Source organism: Diabrotica virgifera, chromosome 5 (genome assembly GCF_917563875.1).
Source record: "Diabrotica virgifera virgifera chromosome 5, PGI_DIABVI_V3a".
Classification (NCBI taxonomy): domain Eukaryota; kingdom Metazoa; phylum Arthropoda; class Insecta; order Coleoptera; family Chrysomelidae; genus Diabrotica; species Diabrotica virgifera.
In genome coordinates, this window is record NC_065447.1 from 112,507,781 (window position 1) to 112,525,505 (window position 17,725).

The 17,725-nt window shown below is 31.9% G+C and overlaps 1 protein-coding gene across 1 annotated transcript in view; it reads left to right on the forward strand.

The window, feature by feature from the left end:
- The first annotated feature begins 1,297 nt into the window (after nt 1-1,297).
- The window catches only part of LOC126885438 (xylosyl- and glucuronyltransferase LARGE1-like), a 49,389-nt gene continuing 32,961 nt past the window's right edge, over nt 1,298-17,725 (forward strand). Inside the window, exons 1-2 of the mRNA XM_050652008.1 lie at nt 1,298-1,334; nt 13,028-13,309. Coding sequence (XP_050507965.1) covers nt 1,298-1,334; nt 13,028-13,309 — 319 coding nt within the window. The remainder of the gene's footprint in view (nt 1,335-13,027; nt 13,310-17,725) is intronic.

The window sequence follows — 17,725 nt, forward strand, 5'->3', positions numbered from 1 at the left end:
AAATTTGCTGCAGAATTATTTGGATAAGTATAGAGACCAAAATAAGAACAATACACCAGAGTGTTTTTAACCCTTACAGACAGTGGTCGGGTCAATCAAATTCAGCAGTATTATACTGTCAGAAAACACTTCTACTTGTCTTGTGATAGGAACTTTTTAATCATCAATAATAGACTAAAAAGACATGCTAGGGTGTACACCTTACACCATATATTCAAAATTACCATTACTTAGAGTCATAAGATAGATAAGTTTACAGTTGATAAAGTTAGCACAGAAGATATAATAGAATACAACATTAGTGGCCAACATACTATAAACAGAGGGACAAGAGATAACCGTGTTTTTTCTACAGCCCCTTAAAAAATAAGCACTCTGAACCGATAAAACTTACAGATCATATAGACAATACATACACAAGTAAAGCAACTTGTGAAGTGGTAACGATTAATTACATTTGGGATGCTAATTATGGGGTGATTTTCACATTTTTTTACCTTTGAGCGTAACTTCCTTACTTTTAATGCTAGAAACTTTTTTAAAACACAAAAATGAAGCTTTTTCTAAGAGCTTTAGAAAAGTTGTAATGAGTTTTCCCCAAAAGCTTCATTTTTTGGTTATTTCACGTTGAAATATTCGATTTGGAATTTGGCGAGTATGAACCTATGTTTTTCTACTTAGAACTCTTTTTTTTACTGAGTCTAGGGATCTCATATATACACCATCAATTTTACTTTCTTATGGGCTATATTTTTGCCAAGAATGTTTTTTCGATAAAATACTTACTTTTTGATTTATTTGAAAAAAAACTCTAACATGTCAAAAACACGTCTAAAAACGTGTTTTTTTTTTGTTGAATAATGAACATCTCGAAATTATTCGAAAAGTATTAACTTAGTGAAAAATGAGATAGAACAAAAGTTGCTCAGAATTAGTCCCGGTCTTATTTCGAACGTATATTTTTTCACCCACCATAAGGGGGACACTCACATCCAGGGCAAAATCACACATAGGCCCAATATCACTTTTCTGCGTTGACATGTTATCTATGAGTATGCCAAATTTCATGTCAATCCAAGCGGTTTTTTTAAATTTGGAGCAAAAACCGTGACTCAATGCATTATAAGGTAAGCGTCCACAGGTCCGCATCGTACGCATCGAATTAATTTTTTATACTGCGTCCACTGTATCGGCAGCGATCGGATTACCGACGCCACTATCGGCAATCGGATTGCGGACGCCACTTCATTCGGATTTTTGTAGTGGTTGTAGGTACCTACGGAAAGTGTTTGTGAGAATGGAGGAAAGCGATGAAGAACAAGTCATTATTGCTTGTTTGTTAGCAGAAGAGGAAGAAGAAGAAACAAATCTAGAAAAAGGAAGGTATGCTTTACAACATTTTTCTATCTTAAAGCAATGAACTTTTTAAAAACTATTAGACTTTAACATAATTAGCTCAGTGGAGAAAATATTCCAGTGTTCACCAACTCATGAAAAAGAACAATATAGGATACTATGTAAACTTGAATTTGGAAAAGTCTAATACAATTGAACAGAACATCAGGAAAGAGGAAATGAAAGCTTTAAAAACTTTAAAAAAATGATGACTACTTAACAATCCTACCAGCGCAGCGGATAAAGGAAATGCAACTGTAATAATGGATAAAATACAATATGAGGACAAAATTACAGATCTAATTACAAATGGACCTTATACCAAATTAACGAAGGATCCAACGAAGACACTGGAAAACAAGATATATAGAACTTTATTCAAATTTAAAAATGATTTAACATACTATCAAAGAAAATTAATGACACCTCATTACAGTAAGACACCACATTTTTATGGAGTGCCAAAAATTCATAAAGTGAATATACCACTTAGACCCATTTGTAATAGTGTAGGAAACAGAGGTTGAACCTTGCAAAATGGACACAAGTCCGGTTTTATTTTTTTTCTGGCATATCAAGGGGTGCTTATTATAAGACTAACTTTTTCTGAAAAAATTTCGCCCCGGAACCCCCCTTTTCACCCCTTTAAATGGGGTAATTTATGGATTTTGCAGAACGTAGCCCTTCCTGTGCCTTTTACAAAAAATTTCTTTTATAGAAATATGAAGAGGACTATATTCTCTACGATTTATTTTCAACAGCATCTCTCTATCATCCACCGTTTAGCAAGGGTGGCGCCCCAAAGTTGACAAGTTTTTAAAAAAGATGTTTTTAAAAAAAATATATTTTTCCCTAACTGTAACGAAAATTAAAAAGAAATGCTGCGGAAATTATTCACAAATAGATGATTGATTTTATGGTATAGGTTTCAATTAAGGGTAATTGCCCTTTTTTTAATTACAGGGTGTTACATTTTAAAAAACCCCTTTTTATACCATCTGAACCGTTTATGCTAGAGTAAAAAGACTTTCAGCGATTACCCATGTACTGGTGTTATTTACAAATTTGTATAATGCCCCCCCATTTTTTCCCCGGAACGACCCAAAAAAAAAGAAGAATTAATAAATAAAGTGATTTTCTTGGAATCCTTCACACACAATGCCCTTCATTAATATGCTTCATATATTATTTTGTGCAAGTTATTATTCCCCATACATGGACACTAAAAGCGATTTCCTGGTGCAACCCCTGTAGCCAAAAACAATAAATAAAATGGGGAGTTGAAATTTTTTTTGTTTTTTGCTTTTTGATCCATATGGGCATATGCTTCATCAATAGTGCTTTTCAAAAATATATATGGTTGTTGCAACATCCCTGCGCAAATCAACCCTATCCTTGAAAATATACTGCAGAAACTACCCCTATACCTTATCCAGCATGTTTTTACGATTTTCTCATTACCTATTCATTTTTTTTTTAAACAAAATTTATACAAGGTTAAAGACCACTATTTACTCTAAAAATTAGGTCGTATTCATTTTTTTCGTTTAAGCAACCGTTACGGCACAGTGGCGCCGTAAACCTCTTACATGCTTTGACGGGCTCCAGTTTTTGTTTATTTTTTCGTCATCTGTTTGTTTTATTGATAAAGTACTTATGTAAAATAAAACAACACAGTGTAACCTACAAATCATGACCTATGCACATTTTACATTCTTTGCTCCCCAAAGCTACAGTGGTGGCCCAAAATAAATTTTTTCATATTTTCGCCACCTACACGCATTTTATTGCGTTAATGCTACCTTAATAGAACAATATTCACCCCTAAGTGGTCGGTAAGCAGTGGCGGATCCAGGGAGGGTGATGGGGGCGATCACCCCCACCCCTCTCAAACCAAGTGATATTATATTTGAAGATTATAAAAATATTCATTTATTTTTATAGAAATACTTATATTATATTAATATTATTTTTATAAGAATGACTTTTTATGCTTTAGCGACAGTGGCGGATCCAGCATCGTTAAGAGGGGGGTGCCAATTGGTTAAATTTCTATAAAAATAAATGAATATTTTTATAATCTTTGAATATAATATCACTTGGTTTGAGAGGGGGGGAGGTGATCACCCCCATCACCCCTCCCTGGATCCGCCACTGCGTAGCGACCACCTAAGGGGTAAATATTATGCTGTTAAGGTAGCATTAATGCAATAAAATGCAGTAGGTGGCGAAAATATGCAAAAATTTATTTTGGGCCACCACTGTGGCTTTGGGGAGCAAAGAATGTAATATGTGCATAAGTCATAATTTGTAGGTTACACTGTGTTGTTTTATTTTGCATAAGTACTTTATCAATAAAACGAACAGATGACGAAAAAAAAAACAAAAACTGGAGCCCGCCAAAGCATATATGAGATTTACGGCGCCACTGTGCCGTAACGGTTGTTTATACGAAAAAATGAATAGGACATAATTTTTAGAGTAAATAGTGGTCTTTAACCTTGTATAAGTTTTGTTTAAATAGAATACATAGGTAATGAGAAAATCGTAAAAACATGCTCGCCAAGGGATTGGGGTAGTTTCTGCAGTATATTTTCAAGGATAGGGGTGGTTTTCGCAGAGATGTTACAATAACCATATATATTTTTGAAAAGCACTGTTGATGAGGCATATGCTCATATAGATCAAAAGGCAAAAAACAAAAAAAAATTTCAACCCCCCATTTTATTTATTTTTTTTTGTTACAGGGGTTGCACTAGGAAATTGCTTTTGGTGTCCATGCATGGGTAATAATAACGTGCATAAAATGATATATGAAGCATATTAATAAAGGGCATTGTGTGTGAAGGATTCCAAGAAAATCAATTTATTTATTAATTCTTCTTTTTTTTTGGGTGGTTCCGGGGAATAATTAGGGGATGCATTATACAAATTTGTAAATAGCACCAGCACATGGGTAATCGCTGAAAGTCTTTTTACTCTAGCATAAACGGTTCAGATGGTATAAAAAGAGGTTTTTTAAAATGTAACACCCTGTAATTAAAAAAAGGGCAATTACCCTTAAGTGAAACCTATACCAAAAAATCAGTCAATTATTTGTGAATAATCGCCGCAGGATTTTTTCTTAATTTCCGTTACAGTTAGGGAAAAATATATTTTTTTTAAAAACATCTTTTTTAAAAACTTGTCAAATTTAGGGCGCCACCCCCGCTAAACGGTGGATGATAGAGAGATGGTGTTGGAAGTAAATCGTAGAAAATATAGTCCTCTTCATATTTCTATAAAACAAATTTTTTGTAAAGGTTACAGGAAGGGCTACGTTCCGCAAAAACCACAAATTACCCCCTTTAAAGGGGTGAAAAGGGAGGTTCCGGGGCGAAATTTTTTCAGAAAAATTTAGTTTTATAATAAGCACCCCTTGATATACCAGAAAAAAAATAAAACCGGACTTGTGTCCATTTTGCAAGGTTCAACCTTTGTTTCCTACACTATAATTAGTACCATCAATTCTCCTTGTAGTGAACTATCAAAATTTTTATTAAACATTATAAAACCATTTGCTAGTAATAATGACACATTTTTAAAAAATACACAACATTTTGAAACAAATTATCAAATATTGGATATAATCCAAATAATATTTTAGTAAGTTTTGACATAAACAGTTTATTTACAAATGTGCCATTAGCTAAACTTTAAACATAATCAAAACGAAATTAGAAAATGATAATACATTGACAACTAGGACAAGACTAAATGTATCAGCTATAAAGGAGTTATTGACATTATGTACTAATAATACCTATTTTCAACTAAATAATGAATTCTATAAACAAAATTTTGGTCTAGCAATGGGCTCTTCTTTATCTTCATTATTGGCTAATATATTTATGGAGGATTTCGAAGCTAATATCATTTCTAAACAATATTAAAAACCCACAGTATGGTGGAGACATGTAGATGATGTGTTTTCAATATGGCCTCATAGATCAGAATTGTTGGATACATTCCTAAATATTATAAACGATCAAGAAGAGACAATACGAATTACAACGGAACAGGAATATAATAACACCCTACCTTTCCTCGATGTTTTAGTCTCAAAGAAGGATACTGGATATGAGACTCAAGTGTATAGAAAACCAACACACACCAACAGATATCTCAATTACAAATCAAATCACAACATCAACGTTAAAAAGGGAATCATTAAATCCTTGTATGATAGAGCCAAAATTACTTGCTCTAACGAAAATTCATTCTTAGAAGAAAAACAATTGTTAACGTCTGTTTTATTAAAAAATGAGTATCCTTTATCGTTTATAAATAAGGAATTGTCAAGATTGGATCGAATGGAACAGAACAACTGAGAACGGGATCCTATAGCATTCACAAGAAATAATACGAGGAAAATATCAATAGCATATATAAAAGGACTATCCGAGAAACTTGAAACAATATGAAATAAATTTAACATTTCAACAACATTCAAAACAACAAACACGTTGCGATCTATTCTATCTAAAACTAAATCTAACAGTGAACAAGAATGAACAAAGAATTGTATTTATAAAATACCTTGTGAATGCCAACAATTTTATTTAGGTGAAACATCAAGACCATTAAACGTTAGAATAAGTGAACATCAGTCTTATATTAAAAATAGAGAATTTGATAGATCTCAAATATGTCAACACGCATGGGATAATGAACATAGAGTTCAATGGAGAGATTCAAGTATAGTCCTGAAAGAAACAGATAGTAAAAAGAGAAAAATCAAAGAAGCGGCTCTAATTATGCTAAATGAAACCAATAGGGAACTTGCACAATTTTTTTTTATTACATAATAATGTTCAGTTTTGTTTAAAAATGAGATTTCCAAAATTTCATGCTTCAAAAACTCGTAATAACTTAGAAATACGTATTTAAAGTCTTCAGCGGTATAAAATAGTTCAAACGACCCGTGACGTCACATAGTTTTACATTAGTTATTATTATGGTTATATTTCGCTGTGTCTAGGTACACGCTAACGTGTACGCAAATAAAAAAGTTAGGTATGTACACGCGAATTAAACTTCATCAAGCCAGTGACGTTATTATTTAGCGTGCGCAGTGACTGTATATTTTGGTACATGCTATTTTGATATGTTTAGCGTGTGTTTGATAGAAAAATATTTGTTAAAGGAAGGGAAGCAGAACTATTCAGATGTTTCAAACTTAATTGTAATAAATCAATGTATATATTAAAGTATATATTTAGGTTAGCAAAATAAATATATGTATTTAGTTGACATAACACGTAAAAAATATTGTTAAAATAATTTTTATACGTAAGTTAATTATTATAATCAACTATTCTAAATGGGAAATAAGCCACAATTTAACTAAAAAAATGATTTTATTAACGTTTCGACGTCCAAATCGGATGTCATTGTCAAAATACAAAAATTAGTCAGATTAAATAAATTATTAGAAAAATTTTTTACTAAGCAACACCATTTTTGTTTAATTTAATAATATTTTTTATTTTGACAACGACGTCCGATTTAGACGTCGAAACGTTAATAAAATCATTTTTTGGTTAAATTGTGGCTTAGTTCCCATTTAGAATAGTTGATTACAAAAATGCCACAAGGATAATAGCTTCAGAACAAGTTAATTATTATTGTGAAAGCTTTAGGTCTTCTTTTTATTTTAATCTTTTACGGTAATACATACTATTTCATTTATAACTAAAAAAAATATATATTAATTTATATTCTCTTATCTTTTTCGTACTGTTTTAAAATGTTCTTAAACTCATTAAGAGAACTAAATAATTGTCCACACTCCGTAGTTAATTTAAAAACAAACACTAAACAAATAAAAAATAAAAATCACTGACACTCTTAACTTTTTTATTTGCGTACACGGTAACGTATACCTAGACACAACCTTATATTTAGGTATAATCTTCTTCTCCTTCTTTAGTTTATTGGCCTCCACCTACTTGGGCATTTGGCAAGCTCATCGTCGTGGAATAAGTCAAAAATATTTATATTCTAATGACATTTATCGTATGTCATTGTAATAATATATACCAGTTTGTTAAATTGTAGTTTTATACTGTTTTTGAAGGAAAGGAACGAAGGTTTACTATTGAAAATAAAACCATTTTGTAAAAGTACGAATTTTTCTATGAATAGTTCAAACGATCAAAACACTTGTAACGTCACATAAATGTATTTTCTACTGACGTTTATAACGTCTAATTTAAAATTCTGTTTACTTTATTGGAAAAATGTAAATGTAAAACCAAGTGACGTCACGACGCGTTTTGGACCACCTGTTGTAATTTGAATTTTTAATCGTCTTTAGGGGCCAAACGAAAGACAAACAAAACTTTTTTATCTTTGATACATGTTTTAAATTATGTTGTGTTGTGATTTATAACAATTTTTTCGAATTTAAAAATGTATGCAAGTTCCCTATTGTGTCGCAAATTCCTCGGTAGAATGCAGTAGGATGTGGTTACCCATATTAAAAGAGGAAGTCAATAGAAAGAAAATACCACGATTAGTAAGTCAATAACATATCGAGCTAGTACAAATTTTATATTTTGGTATTATTTATATATCTATGTATTATTAATATTATTTATAATTTAAAATAACATATATATTACATATGTACATATTAAGGTCAGAATTTGGTATTAGTTTTGAAAGTAAACAAAAGTAAGACCTAATACTCACGATGTCGCGATAGTATCACTAGGTTTTTTCGTGGTTTTCCCTCGTGATTTACTATGGAATTTCTAACGCGAGAATTTTACTGTCACCGTTGCATGTGGTTGTCTTTTTAAAGACAGATCACATCTTATGATTTTTTGTGAAGGATATTCTTGAGTTGGGGTGGATTTCATGTGATCGAATGAACTATCTTCCACTCAAGTCGTCCCAGGAACGCAACTCATAAATATTGGCAATATCATTTTAAAGTCTTCTACTTTAAAAATGTATAATATATGTCTGAATTGCCGATATAAATGAGTCAGATTAAATAAATTATTAGAAGAATTTTTTACTAAGCAACAACATTTTTGTTTAATTCATTAATATTTTTTGTATTTTGACAACGGCATCCGATTTGGACGTCGAAACGTTAATAAAATCATTTTCTTAGTAAAATTGTGGCTTATTTCCCATAAAAACTAGTTAATTATAAAAATGCCACAAGAAAATAGCTTCAGAACAATATTAGACTTGTTAATGATGTTACTGAGATAAGTGTAAAATTGATGCAAGACACTTCATTGTCCCTCACAAAAGATGAAAAAGCAAGCAAAATATGTTACAAGTAGTTTAAAACCACAGAAAGTATTTTACCGATTTCAGAAAGGCAACTTTAATTTGAAGAGACTTTTACTGATGTAGTTACTATTTTCCATTTAAATCAAATTGTAGCAGCTTTGTGTATTCCTTTATATTCAAATGTATAATTAGTTAGAACAAAGGGTTCCAATATGCGGTTGATTGTCGTGTTTCTGCTGTAGCTTGCGGTCTACCGAGAGAATTGATGTCTTCTTCTTTTTCTTGCAGTACCGTCTCCTATCGGAGGTTGGCTACCATCATAACAATCTTAACTTTGTCGGCTGCAGCTCTGAACAATTGTATGACTCCTTTAAATGAAATTGAACTACACTCGTACGACTCCTTTAAATTTCGCAACCAGGAAATCCTCCGTCCCACATTTCTCTTTCCCTGAGTTTTTTCCTTGGATTATGAGTCTTAGCAGGGAGTACTTTCCCCTCTGATTATGTGGCCTAGATATTCCAGTTTTCTCGTTTGTATGGTTTTTCTGAATTGGTGTATAAGCTGTAATATTAAAATGTAGAGAAAAAAATGTTTACAAAGTGAGTAAACGTGTGATAGTGTGTGATATTCTCCATGTTCCGATCTCTTCTTGCATATGTGTTTACCAACTTACCATTTTTATTTAATATTCTTCCAATTTCCTCCCAGATATTATCTCTTCTTTGTTGATTTGCATAATTAGGGTGTGCTTAGTTATATAGCTCTTCATATTCTTGCACAACTGTAATTAATCGTGATGCGTCCATGATGCAAAAACAGGTGTTGACAAGACGATCGTCAATTAGCTCCCACTGGACCAAGCGAAATTCCGAACAGAGCGCGGGGTGCGTCCACTGATCGGCACTCCGAATGACTCATCTGCACGCATCGCAAAAGTTTCCTCTCGAAGCAACCCTTCGGCATTGCCGATGATGCGATCCGTACGATTCGGATCAGTGGACGCGGTTACATAAGTTTTTGTACAAGGCAAACTAAAATCCGTTGCGTACGATGCTTCCGACCTCCGATGTGTACGATGCGGGCCTGTGGACGCTTGCCTAAAGTTGCTAAGGGCAACCGATACAATAAATCACATTCGTAAAGAAAAATAAATGTCCACTTCACTTTAAAAACCATTTTTAATAACTAAATGTAAATTTCTTTTAAAGTAATTTTTATTTTAAGATAATATGTCTTTCGTTAGTCAATGACTGTGAAATAATTTCTCAATTGTTATAAATAAATCTACTACGATTTAAGAAAACAAAAACAATTATCTCGGCTTCAATTGGTCGTAGAATTTTTTTTTAAATCTTCGTTGTGTCTTCAGCAACAATAATATGTAAGTTAGAACTCATAGGATGTATAAGGCCGCTTCAGTTCTAAATGTTTTTAAAGAAATTTGCCCCCTTATTTACCCCCTTATTTTTAAACCCGAAAATAAGAGGTTGAAAAATGTTTTTCACATTTATTTGTATCAGAATATAAAAATATAACTCATTAGAAGCAGGGTGGATCTTGCGTTAACTCTACGATTTTTTTTCCAAAAAGTTATAGCTTTTGACATTTTTGACCTCTCGCTATAAACAATTTATAATATCTAATCAATAAGTTCACCTATCGGGCTTTTCAATTTTTTTTTATATTTGGAATTGAAAGGTCTTCATTTTAAAGCGTGAAAGAATAAAAAAAGTTATTTTAACAATAAATAATGCAATGCAAAAAACGGCATTTTGGACCTTTCGCAGGCTGTTCTGTAATAACAAATTAACGTAATTAAACTTGCCATAGCTCAAATTGTAGGTTTTTGAAGTTATACTGCTTTACGGGCGTAATGACGGTGAAATTTTATATGGGATAACCTAGCGACCGGGCGCATGCGCATTATAACTTTGTTCTGATTGGATGTTCAAATGACATGACAAAAATTATCCAATATGGCAGCTGTGGCACAGCCGTGGGACTGTGGTTTGGTTATAATGTATGCTTGTTGCGTTTTAAAATTTGTAGGAAGAGAAACAACAAACAAAAAGTTAGTTAATGGTTATACTGCCTTTTTAAATAGTTTTCATATTATATTTTTGGACTTATTTACATAGAAGAGATGATTGTTGCATGCCAATGTGAAAGCTCATCAAACTGTGACTATGTAGTATGAGTGCCGCAGATCTCGCTTATTCAAAGCTAAAGAATCTTTCACTGGTAAGTGTTTTATAAATAGTTGATCAAATTTTGTTATGATATTTGAACATAGCCACTTTGCACGATGCAAGTGATTGCGAAATTTATTAGTCGTTATACGGGCTCCGATACCTACCTTGAACCTACCAAAATACATAAGTAGTATGTAATACTTTTATTTAAATAATATTCACCTAATATATTGTTTTCTTACTCTATGTTTTGTTGTATTTTTTCAATTCTAAATCATTTCAATTCAAAATCAAAATAATTTGATTTACATAAGTTAAAAATGTCAAAAGGTTAATCTGTTTAGTTAGACGATCTTCGCACATAATGACAAGCTGTCTCTATGGCGAAGTTTTAATGCGAGTGAATCCGAATACAACGCAAATACCAGCCGCTTGGTAAGTTGGTTCGAATCCCAATAGAAACTTTTATTTTTTTATTTTTTTTATACATTTTATGATTGTAAGTATATTTATTATATAATTTTATTTTCAGAAAATACGTATTTAGTTAAGAAATTTTCCGACAATTAATGTTCAGAAATCATTTGTGGCATTTTTAATGTACTTGTGTGTGTTTTATTTTTTTATTATTTTAATTTTTGGCACTGTTTTAATAAAAATGTTTGAGAAGTAGTAAGTATAAATTAATTTAATATTTAAATAAAATATAAATAGAAAGTATATTAATTTCGTTTATAATCATATAATCATATAATAGAAGTATAACTTCTTACGTGCGTACAAAGTACACACACATTATTTTTTTAAATTTACTACAACTTTCTATTTAAAAGTTTTTCTCTAAAATGAAAATCTTAGGGCCGGTTGTTCGAACGCTAATCAACAATGATCATTATCAAATAATTAATTACTGTCAATGTAAACTTTGTTTGGGTTGTTAAAAACATAATTAATTACAATTCTGAGACTATAATCAATTAATATAACAATAATTATTAACATAATTAATAATAAATCTCATAATTGTAATTAATTATGTTTTCAGCAACCCAAACAAAGTTGACATTGACAGTTTTGGTGACAGTAATTAAATATTTGATAATGATCATTGTTGATAAGCGTTCGAACAACCGGCCCCTAAGCTACAAAATTAAAAATCTTTAAAAATTGCAAATTTAAGAAATGAAAAACGTCATAAATAAAAAAGCTCCCAAAGTTTTTGGTTACATTTTAGTAGAAGTTATTCCTGGCATCTTCCTTTACAATACCTGATAGGTTTCAAAAATGCCTGAATTATATTCTGAAATCGACCTATTTTTCACAACAATATTGAAAATTGTTATGAAAAGTTATATTCATGTATAATAAACTGTATAATAAATTATATTCTAATATATTTTTTTCTCAAATTACAGATACTTTAAAGGCATAGGCGCAAAATGTCACCTGTCAAAATATTCAATGTGTTTTAAATGTATTCATTTTTTCGAATGCTGAGAAAACTAATAAGTCTTTTTGAACAATTTAAACGCAGAATAAAAGATTGCATTATTACTGAGGGCCGAAAGTCCCTTAGAATAACTAAAAAGTTTCTTTTGAATGAGATATTTGAAATTAAAAGTCACACTAAATTTTCTCTTTTTTGTCACCCCTGTAACTTATTAAAATAAACATTATAGAAGTTTTCAGGGACTTTCGGCACCCAGTAATAACCCAATCTTTCATTCTGCGTTTAAATTTTTCAAAAATACTTATTAGTTTTCTCAGGAATTCTTTTATTATTGTATCATGATCTAAAACCTAAGATGCAACCATATATCAAATTTTACGAATTTCGGTCAAGAGTAAAGTACCTTTGTAGTTCACAATATTTCAATTGGAAGAGTACCTATAATTGCACATTAAAACATAGTTTTTAATTTTAAACAACTTTTCAGCAATTTTCCATTTAATGAATTTAAAGACGTAAATAAACAAAGTTTTCGTTATGATAATGCTCGCATTTTCAGCTTGTTTATTTTAAAAGTTAAAATGTGTATCCTATGTACATTCTTAAGTAACTTGTGCCCTTACCTTAATTATATCAATATAAGTCAAATAATATATCCAAGAAGTACTCAAATAGGACTTCTGTTCAATTTTAGCACAAGAAACCAGGTTCTCCATTAGAAAAGAGCAGCTAAACTCTGGTGTCCACCCAGTAGAAGATACCAAAGCAACCAAAGAAACAATCTTAACAGATGATCCCTGTGAGACCATACACATCGGGGTGGTGTGTTCTGGATATAATTCCAATTTAATGTTTCATGTTCTACTTAAATCTATATTCCTTAACAGAGTCAATCCACTACATTTTCATATTCTATCAAACAAGATTTCCGAAAAGATATTGAGAAAATTGTTTGAAAGTTGGGATGTGTCACAAGGTAATTTTTATTATATGTAAATACACACATCGGAAAAGTCTAGGGATATTTTTATAACATCGTGTAAAGGCCAAAGGGCGTAACCCTCAAAAATTTGAAATTGAGATTTTTGGTTTTTCTGAAAGACCGACCAGAAATACACCTTCCGGACAAAGGTCGTACCCCACCTATTACTATAAACCTATAGAATATCAGAATAATGTCATTATGTACATTTGGCGGTTTCACAATTTCATCCCAACATTTGGCGTAACTCTCACGGCGTAACCCAGAACAGCTAATATCACGTACCGGATAATTGGCGTAAGCCTAACTTTTCCTTGGCATCACCTGATCAAAATTCTTCCACGGTTATAGCAAAAGCATCATTAGATCCGGAACGTGAAGAAATACAAATTTGTGTGAAAGGGCACAAGACAAGGCGATCAACCATCACTTCACCTTCACTGGCACCGCTATACAACGAAGAATTAAAATTGGCATCTAAAAAAAACTGGGAACCGGAAGGCGAAGAACGTATAAATAACCGGAATAATAATAATCTAAAAAATACGAGAATATAAAGAATTTAATTAAAAATAATGTTATTTCAAATCGGTACCAGGAAGAATATATCAAAATGAGATCAGACACTTCGGAGCCAGATGAACTTGCTGAAACTGATCAGAAAGACTAATTTTTGTATACAGAGTGGATCAAAGAAAATAGTCCACCTCGATATTTGGGTGTATTTATTAGATTTTAAGGAAATTACGAAGCAGGTCGATTTTTGATCTAAGGGGGACACATTTTTACGGTACATACATATGTCATTTGTCAACCCCTCCCTTGCATTTCCCCCACCCCCTATTTTTAAATAGGGAATAGGGTCCGTGTGCTACCTCATTTGAAAGGGTATTCAATTCTCTATTCAGTAATATTAACATTGACATACCTAATTATTTATCAAAGTTATAATGTCCAAGAAAAATTATTTTTAATTAAATTAATTGGCACAAAAAGAAAAATGTATGTAATTTATTTAATTCAAAATACATTCTACTGCTGTCACAAAACAGAAAAAATGTTTTTTGATAAATAAACATCGCTTTTCGCTTAATTTCAATGTTCAAGCTGCCAACAATGCCTCTTGGTAGGTTGAATATTGAATTTAAGCGAAAAACAATATTTATTTGCCAAATAAAGTTTTTTCTCTGTTTTCTGTCAGTAGTAGAATGTATTTTGAGTTAAATAAATTGCATACATTCTTCTTTTTGTGTCAATTAATTTAATCCAAAATAATTTTTCTTGGACACCCTGTATAAATAATTATGTCAATGTTAATATTACTGAATAGAGACTTGAATAACCTTTCAAATGAGGTAGCACACGAACCCTATTCCCTATTTAAAAATAAGGGGTGCGGGAAATGGAAGGGAGGGGGTTAACAAATGACAGATGTCTGTACCGTAAAAATGTGTCCCCCTTAGATCAAAAATAGACCTATTTCTTCATTTCCTTAAAATCTAATAAATACTGCCAAATATCGAGGTGGACTGTTTTCTTTGGCCCACTCCGTATTTTGTTTTTAATATTTAATAATTAATTGGTTAATATTAATACATGTAATATAGCATTATTTAGGATTACTATTATTTATTATTGTATACCTATCAGATCATTTTACACAACAAATATCACATTACAGTAATAAGTAATACCAACCAACATAAAGGGGATTCTGACATTTACAGCGTAACCCTCATCAATAGTCGTACCAAAATATTTAAACAAGCCAGCCAAAAGGCGTAACCCAAAAAATATGATATAAAATTATTTTTTCTTGTATTTGTAAGTAATAATATAAATTTTTGTGGTATTTATTTAATTCAGGAGATGAAGTGCTACATGTAACTAGTAAAAGAATATTGAAACTAGCTACATAGTTCAAGTAATTCAGTTTTTTAAGCCTCCTGTAAAATTCATAAATTGAGGGTTACGCCCTTTGGTCTTTACACCATCGACATAATAAAATTAATAAAAATAATTTCTCGTGATTATTTTTTAATGATTTTAACTTTCAATCGTGTAGTAAGATTTTTCATCACGTGTTGAATTCTGTCCAATCAGATTATTATTTCAGCGGGAATATTCTCCTGTACATTATTACAGTGGAAATAATTTTAAGTAGATTGTTTCTGTTTAATAGCCACCAGTTTCCTAGTTTTGACAACTGTCACATTTAAGAAAATATCCATAATAAACCTTTAGTTCTGCATCTAATGTCAAATTGTCACGAGGAGAACACAAATCAGCAATTTTAAGCGCTCGAGTTTACTTCGGTGAGATTATTTCATGAATAATACTGCCTGTATTTTACAAATAATTTTAATTAATGTATTATTAATATCTTCGTCTAAATATTTGCTAAACTGTGCTGCTCAATTTGACAAGTTGAAAAATGTGTGTCACATTAATTGGGATCAATGTCACTCAATGTTTTTATACAAAGACTTGAATTTTATATGTAAGTATTAAAAAATAATATGTCGAATATCACATGATAGTCATAATAAATAAGAAAATAATGCTCCAATTTTCTTTCTCCAATTTAAGTTTTCGAAAAATTGTCGCATTATTGTCAATTCATTCTCACTCTCTTGTGATATTAATGTTCATAATTTAATTTCAATTGAATTTGTACAGAATATTCGTAATCACTATATTACAAAGCTGTTTAGAGGATAGGACCAAACTATAGGTTTCACACTGCACTAAATATTCTTTTGATTTTGTTCATGCTGTTAAGTTCGTCATTTACTGTGGGTGAGATAAATAGGGCTGTAGCCCTTTTCAATGTGGAATGCGCAAACTAATGTAGTTGAGCGCATGGGCGCATGGGAGCCTCCCAAAGTGTTACAAGTCAATTGTGGCGGCATTTTGTGACACTGGAAGTGCAGCCTAACGTCATCTAGGACGTGAGCGCGCTACAACTCCAGCTCAAGACCGATTTTTAGTGTTAACCGCTAGAGGACAACCAACAATTACGGCACCTGAATTGGTTAGTGACTTGTAGAGGGCACATCAGGTAACCATAAGCTATGATACTGTAGGAAATCGTCTCCATGAAGTCAATCTCTACAATCGAAGTCCATTGACATGCCCACGTATCTCCAGAGGCAATCGCGTTATAAGATTAGAGTGGTGTCAAGAATGTCAAAGCTAGGATGCAAATGATTGGGCTACACTTTTATTCTCCGACGAATCTAGACATTTATTTCATCCTGATTCTCGTCGAATAAGAATGTGGAGGAAATTTAGAACGCTTAAAACATGTTCAGGACATTTACACTTGCAGATGTGGTGCAGTGATGGTATGGAGCAGAATAATAGTCGGTAGTAGAACGGACCTCGTTTTTCCAAACCGCTTCTTTACAGCTCAGCAGTACCTCGACATTATTCTACAACCTGTCGTTCATCCAGTTGCTGATGCGGTTGGTCAAAACTTCCTCCTCATGCATGATAATGCTCGTTCACATGTCGTTCGCCCAGTGACATACTGGCTTGCCAACGAAGCTATTGATGTGTTGCCATGGCCAGCACAATCTCCCGACCTGGGACATGCTTTAACGCAGAATTACTCCACATAGGGATAACATATACACGCCGTTTCGTTTCCGAGAACGTCTCATAGAAGAATGGCCAAACTTACCTCAACAGGGTACCGACAATCTCATTTTGTCTAGGAACGATAGATGTAGAGCCTTAATAAACCAGGGTGGACGCGTACTCTGTATTAATTTTGTTTTTTTTTCTTATTACGACCATATTTTGTGATGGCCTATTTTTTTAATGGTACTTCTCGATACTTTTGACATTTCTGAAAGGCATTCTCGTTATTTTTGACATTTCAACAAATGTTGTTGTATATTAAATACGACTAAACATTACAAATCAATTAATATTCAAAAATCCACAAGGAGAAAGGTTTTCCTGTAGCTGGCTGTATACTATATATCACAAAAAATTTAAGTAAAATCCTTTATAAAAGGTATATAATTTATTAAAGTTCCCTAAAACGGGCTGGATCACATATGCAGAACTAGTTTTCGATCTAATTACAGATAATCATTAGTGCTGAACAGGATGCTAACTCAATTTTGGTGGCTTAGCATGTTAGCAACTGTTCAGCGCTGATGATGATCTGTAATCAGATCGAAAACTAGTTCTGCATATGTGATGTAGCCCATTTTAGTGAATTTTAATAAATTATGTACCAACCTTTTATAAAGGATTTTACTTAAATTTTTTCAATTAATATTTATTCAAAAAAATGAAAGAAGAAATTCCGCCTCTTTTTAAAAATATCCCTAAACTTTTCGAATGTGTATATTTACATTTATACAAGGTGGGCCAAAGAAAACAGTCCTCCTCGAT